We start from the raw sequence: 6954 nt of genomic DNA on the forward strand, positions 1-6954 counted from the left end.
TCCATGTGCTGCCTCCGTCCCGAGCACCGGCTCCGCACTCCCATTGGCCAGGAACCAGCCAATGGGAGCTGGGGGAGGAAGCGGTGCCTGCGGGCGAGAGTGGCGCGTGGAGCCCTCTAGTCCCCCTGCCTAGGACCTGGACCTGCTGGCTGTTTCTAGACGCACACAGCACAGTGCCAGGACAGGCAGGCAGCCTGCTGTAGCCCACCGCTGGCTGGGAGCTGCCCAAGGTAAGTCCGTGCCCCAACCCCCAGCCCTGAGCCCCCACAAACCCAGAGCCCCTCCTGCACCCCAAGCCCCTCATCCCCAGCACCATCCCAGAGCCTGCACCGCTAGCCCAGAGCCTGTACCCCTGCCCTAGCCCAGAGGCCCCTCCCACACCCTGAACCCCTCATCTCTGGCCCCACTCCAGAGCCCTCACCCCGTCTTGTACCCCAACCCCCTGCCTCAACCCACAGCCTGGTCTTGCACTCTGAATTCCTTGGCCCCACCCCCCCAGCCTGGAGCCCCCTCCTGCACCCCAAACCCCTCATCCCCAGCCCCACTCCAGAACCTGCACCCCCAGCTGGAACCCTCACCCCCTCCTGCACCCCAACCCCCTGCTCCAGCCTGGAGCCCCCTCCAGCACCCTGAACTCCTCATTTTTACCCCACCCCCATTGCCAGTTAGCGCCCTCACCCCCTTCCTGCACCCCAAGCCCCTGCCCCAGCCCAGGGAAAGTGAGTGAGGGTGGGGGAGAGCAAGCCACTGAGGGAGGGGGAATGTAGTGAACAGGGGCGGGGCCTCAGGAAGGGGTGGGGCTAAGGTGTTTGGTTTTATGCGATTAGAATATTGGCAACCCTAGTTTCACATCCCCCCATTTGTATCCCGCACCCTTACTGGCACCATCCTGCCCTATTGGTGCCCCTCTGCCCCCGCTTGGAGCCCGGATCGGGCCCTGCCCGGCCCCCGGAACGGAGGGGCGGGGCCGCTGTAAGAGCGGGGGAATTCGGTGGGGGCGGGGCCCAAACAGGGCTGTTCCGGCCTGTTGCTAGGACCGCGATGTGGGTAGTAACAGCTGTCTCGGCAGCTGCGCCTGCGCAATCGAGGGCGGCGCGGGGCATACCGGGAGGGGTCGGAGCCCGAGCCGGCCCGGCCGGTGCTGAGGGGCCATGAACGGGGCCGTGGTGCGGCGCACGCAGGAGTCGCTGGGGCGGGTGATCCGCAAACCGCCCCTCACCGACCGGCTGCTCAGCAAGCCCCCCTTCCGCTACCTGCACGACGTGATCGGCGAGGTGAGGCGCGGGGGGGCGGTGCCGGGCTCAGCCCCCGGGAGGCGGCGGCGGTGGTACCGGGCTCCGCGTCACCCCGTTGCTAGGCGCCGCGGGGCGGAGATCCCCGTGAGCCCGGCTGGGAGCAGCGCCCCCGAGTGTGCGCTGCCCCCCACCCCGTCTCCCCTCCCTGCACCCTCAGCCCCGGGCGCCCGGGCATGGTGGGAGGGCCTGGGAAGCCTCCTGGCCCAAAGCCGGGGGCAGGCGCTGGGAATAGGGGCGGATCGGAGCTGCCCCCTCCCCGGCACAGTTCTGCAAGCTGCTGTCTTGAGGGTCTGGCTCCAGGCTGCTGAGGCCAAGCAAGGGGCGTGTAACTAGAGCCCGGCTCCCTGGGGGCAGCGTGGGCCTGGGGAGAGTGGCGAGCCCTACAACTGCGGGGAGGCCTCCTTACCTGGTGGCTAGAGCAGGGGCTGCTCCGTGTAGGAGGCCTGGGGTTAGTTCCGGTACTTCCACTGGCCTGCAGTGCGGCCATTGGCCAGTCACCTAGGCCTGGTCTAAGACACCTAAACTTAGGGCAACCTGGTTACATCGCTCAGGGCTGCGAACGATTTCACACCCTGTGCAGTGTAGTTAGGGCGACCTAACCCCTGCTGTGGACACAACTAGGTTGACAGAAGAATTGTAGCTATCTACCTGCTGGGGGGGGAGTTGTTACAGCAAGGAGAAACCCCTTCCGTCCCTGCAGTAAGTATCTGTGCCATGCTTTTGCCTCCCTTTTCTCATGTGTGGGGGCAAGAGTTTTTGCCCATCTTCATCAAACTTATTAACAGCTGCAGATGAAAGATGATGCCAAAGTAGAAAGTATTTTTGGTCTTTAGAATCCCAGTTGATCTTTAGTACTACAGGAGATGCTTGTTTGCAGCAAACCTTGTAAGAGCAACCCCTGCTTATGAGTAAGGCTGCGGGTTTGTCATGGAAGTCATGGATTCTGTGGCTTCTGCAGTGGCCAGGGTGACCAGACAGCAAGTGTGAAAAATCGGGACAGGGGGTGGGGGGTAATAGGATCCTATATAAGAAAAAGACCCCAAAATCAGGACTGTCCCTATAAAATCGGGACATCTGGTCACCCTAAGTGGCCCATGTGGCTGGCCCAGGGGCTGCCTGAGGGGCTTGGGCAGCCCCTGGGGCCAGCCACACCGGCTGCTGCTGGGGCAGTCTCGGGCCCCCTTGCCCCTCCCTATCCCCTTCCCAGCAGCAGCAGAAGTTTGGGTGCGTGCGTGTGGGATGGGGTTCGGGAGGGGGTGAGGGCTCTGGGTGGCACCTACCTTGGGAGAGTCACCAGAAGCGGCGACATGTCCCTCCCTCAGGTCCTAGCTCCGCGCTTTGCCTCTGCCCGCAGGCACTGCCCCCGCAGCTCCCATTGGCCACAGTTCCCAGCCAATGGGAGCTGCGGAGCCAGTTTTGGGGTGTGGGCAGCACATGGAGCTAGGAGCTGAGGGAGGGATATGTCACCGCTTCTGGGGAGCTGGATAGGGAGCCTGCCAGCCCCACCAACCCCAGCACCAGAGGGGGTCTCAGGCCATGTGCTGCCCCCCACCGAGCATCCACGGTGCCCCCTAGGCTACCCTCCCCTGCTCCGAGCACCCCGGCGCCCCTTGAGCCGCCTCCCCACCAGATTTGGTCAGGGGTGTATAGTAGAAGTCATGGACAGATTACTGGCCGTGAATTTTTGTTTACTGCCTGTGACCTGTCTATGACTTTTACTAAAAATACGTGTGACTAAAACGTAGCCTTACTTATGAGCAACTTTCTCCTGGGAACATTTCCCTACTGTGAATTGTCGGCACTCTCGGTAATAGCAACAGCTGCCTAGGAGCAACATAGCAAAAGGCACCGACATGTTGCTACTAATGAACGTCTACTATATTATCTTCTGACAAATTTAATAAAAGGAGGTAAGCACTCCTACAAACTGGAAGATGTTCAGAGAGCTTATGCTTTTTTACCTTCCTCGGAAGAAAAATGGATTACTCACTAGAAAATTTGAAATTCTCTGAACTCATAGTCTGTGCATGTCTATAAAGAAATCAACCACCACCAAGTTAGGCATTAACAGAATAAATCAAGACTGTAGTTAAAGCATAGAGCCTTGTGGGTGCATGAACCTTAATTTTCTATTTAAAAAAAAAAAAGGGGGATGCACGAATCTTCGGTACTGCTCAGATGTAATAATTGACAAGATTTTTAAATGGCTTATTGAAACACATTACAGAAGTGATCATTGCAATAGGGAAGATCTTTAAAACTGCCCCCAAAATAATATTCAGCATGAAATAGTATCTCTCCAAATGCAGGAAGCTCATAAAAGGTTTTTTCAAAAGCTTTCCAGTATTTTTTAGTAATTTACTGCGTTTCCTTTGCTTTGAAGGTAATTAGAGTGACTGGTTTTATGAATGGGCTTTACACAGATTTTGAGATGAAATCTGATAATGTTAAGGTGGGTATGAAATTTCCTTATTTCATGTAGGAATTCTTTATAACTTGTCACCAGTGTCAAAGTTAGACTCAGGACTCATAGTTTGTCAGACCACTCTGTTTTATTAGCACAGCGCTCTGCTAATACATTCAGATAATGTGAGCCTCCATGCAAGATTCAAACAGTCTTATTTATACAGATAAAAGGGTGCAAACTAAACAAAAGGACAGAGAGAGCAAAATTGTAAAATATGCATGGAGCACAATATGCATATCCTGCTTCCTTGTTAACTCTTATCGATCTAAGACTAATGCTTCACCAATTGCCCTTAAGTGGCAAGTTAAGCAGTTAATGTCTGCTTTCCTGCACACCTGGCTTGCAGCATTTCTCATTTCTACTTAAAGGTACATACAGCATTCTTTAATTCATTCTATTTCTTTAGTATAATTCATTTCACTTTCACAATCCCTCCTTTTGGTCAAGCTTACGCAAAGACCAACAATTACTGGGTTCCACATATTAATAGTTCTTTATCTCTTTGTTCATCAGTGATATTTAACATCATCATATTAGCACTCTGTTTTGGGGTAGTCACCTGGGTGGCATACCTTACACAATTCTGGATACAACAGGAGATTAACTGAAAACATACAAAAATCATTAGGATTCCACACAGGATAGTCAGGGCTCCCTGAAACAACCAGTTTCCTATGCCAGAGAAATTGAATAGGTTACTTAGCCACTTTCATAAAGAACTTGGCTCTTCATGGGGAAGAGATGCAATTCGTTTTAAGTGACTAGCGCGATCTATTACCTCATTGGTGTCGTCAGGTATGAACACACAACATTTTTTTCCAATGAGAGCACAGGTCCCTTCTTTGGCCGCCAGCACTATGTCCAGTGCCTGACGGTTTTGGAGGGCCATCTGTCGGATCGCCCCTGTTTCTTTGGCCAGGGTCTTTAAACTCTCTCCGGTTTCATTTGCCATTATTTCAACTACTGCTTGTAACCTTAGGAGCCTTTTTGCATGGTGTATTACTCCCCCAAGTGGGATAAGGGAACTGCCAATGGCCTCTTCCCAGGTCAAGGGGCTTATGTTATTTACATACCATTGGGCATCTGATAAGTCCCTTCTTCTTCGCCTGAAATTACGCAGGCGTTCTCGTGGGAAGGACCCCAGCACTCGGAATTGTGGGAAGAGTTGAGCGGGATAACAGATACCTGACCAGTTAGCTGGTAACACAGTATAAGCTTTGGTCCCACAAACCCAATGATGGCCTATTAAGGCTGGGAAGGGTCGGTTGCACCCATTTGTCACATAGGTGCCTACAAAGGAGGAGTAATATTCTCCGAAGGGCACAGGGTAATTCTCCTTACAAGGAGTGGTGTTATTTGCATGGCATTGAAAGATTGTATTGTTTCCACTAAGATTACTGTAGGGGGAACATGAAATTGATTTTTCTGTTTGATCCCAGGTTGAGAAAAAATTCATATCCCCATACCCGGCCCGCCACTCTTTAGTTTTGTTCGAATAATCCCATACACCATTTGCCACAATATGCTGAAGGCAACGACTTTTTCCCAGATCCAGCCCTGTCCCATTACACACCCAACACCAATGACCTTTTCCCTCCACCACACTTATCCATTTAGATACATTTATTCCCACTGCTTCCCAAGTGTCATTGCTGTTCCATGTTTTGTTAAACGGACGAAGTCCTCCAGTGAGGTCTGGGGAATTGAGTGGGATTGCCAGGACAGGAACACCAGCTTGAGAGTGGGCTGGGATGTGGCTGCAGACCCAGCAATTAGAAATATTAAGGGTCTGAGCTATCACACTTGCTGCTGGATAAAAGAATTGTCATTGTGGACTCCCCAGACCTTAAGACACCAGCAGCCAAGGAACAGGCGCCACCAGAGGCGCATGTTGGAGTCAAGGCCCTTCTGGTTCTGACAACCTCAACTGAGGGAACCGCAGTCACGGTTTTACATCCACCAGGCAGCAGGCGCTAGGCTCACTACTGCTTCTTTTGGGGCCTTGCTTTAGGTCGTCGTCTGCTTCTGGCAACCCTTACGAGAGCGTAGATGGTAAGGTATTGCAGGCTGTTCCTCTACGTCTTCTTCTGGAGTCAAAATTGACTCTGTGTGGTCCTGAGGTGATTGGTTTGCTGGGGGGGTGCCTTCTTACACTGCGAAGCATGTATGCACGCTGTGATGCCAGACAGTTTAACAGCCATCTGGATAGTAAGCAGTACCTGATGATTCTTTGATGTCCTTTAAGTCTCTTTACTTCTTCTTCCTTGACTCTTGCTATAACAATGGCCTTCACACCTTATCTTTTCCTGATGCATACATTCCTTATTCACACAGATTGAGAATACAAACAGTAGTATTTTATATCGAGCAAAAAGGCATTGCAAATTAAACCTTGCTAAGTTTTACAATCAATAACCAAGACAATTTACATTGAGACCCAGGCCTTCAATGTTCCTCTAATCTACTTAACATAGACACAATAGAGAATCCTGTTTCTTATTTACTAAACCTTAAAACAAAGAAATGTATATTTAACTAGAGGCCTACTTTGTAATACATATAGGAAACCATAGTAGACATTATAACTTATTCTAAACCAAAAGGATGACCATAATCAGTCATAAGGATTGTTCTGGTCTGTCATTCCTTTCTGCTATTCAAAAAGGGTGGCTGACAGGATGAAATCAAATCATACATTAATTCTTATGGGACATTATAAAATCCTGCTCCTACATATCCCCCTTTTGACACTAAGATTATTAATCGCCAGTGTCACTTCTTATTTAGTCCACGTAATAGAAAATACTGGGAGGTGATTTGGGCCTGTGGCTCTAGCTTTGCATACATTTGTTTTATCCAACAGCACATTTCAAACGTTACAATTAAACACATACAATTTAAAATCAAAAACAATTAGGGTTAGTAACATTAGTATGCCAGTAGTTGTGGGAGACCATTCAGAAAATATGTTATACCAATGGTAAGCTGTTATGTCTTTCTGCAGTGGCAGTTCTTAACATGTTGCCATTTGCATGTATAATATGAATGGTTCGGTTTCCCACATTGCCTTTTTGTTTGTTTTAGGAACTATGTTACCTTTTTACCTTTTGTAAACACATTACTTACATTACATTTACATTTGTCTATTGGAAGGTTGCTAACACTTCCATTCTTTTAAAACACTTCCCCCCC

At 50.6% G+C, this 6954-nt stretch overlaps 1 protein-coding gene across 4 annotated transcripts in view; it reads left to right on the forward strand.

Moving 5' to 3' along the window:
• The first annotated feature begins 1110 nt into the window (after positions 1-1110).
• Positions 1111-6954, forward strand: part of TRAF3IP1 (TRAF3 interacting protein 1) — a 129796-nt gene continuing 123952 nt past the window's right edge. For all 4 annotated transcript variants that reach the window (XM_026653954.1, XM_026653956.1, XM_026653955.1 and 1 more), the window contains exons 1-2: positions 1111-1274; positions 3679-3747. In XM_026653954.1, the coding sequence (XP_026509739.1) occupies positions 1152-1274; positions 3679-3747 (192 nt within the window). In that variant the 5' untranslated portion in view covers positions 1111-1151. The remainder of the gene's footprint in view (positions 1275-3678; positions 3748-6954) is intronic.

Source organism: Terrapene carolina, unplaced genomic scaffold (genome assembly GCF_002925995.2).
Source record: "Terrapene carolina triunguis isolate 2854851 unplaced genomic scaffold, T_m_triunguis-2.0 Scaffold173, whole genome shotgun sequence".
Classification (NCBI taxonomy): domain Eukaryota; kingdom Metazoa; phylum Chordata; order Testudines; family Emydidae; genus Terrapene; species Terrapene triunguis.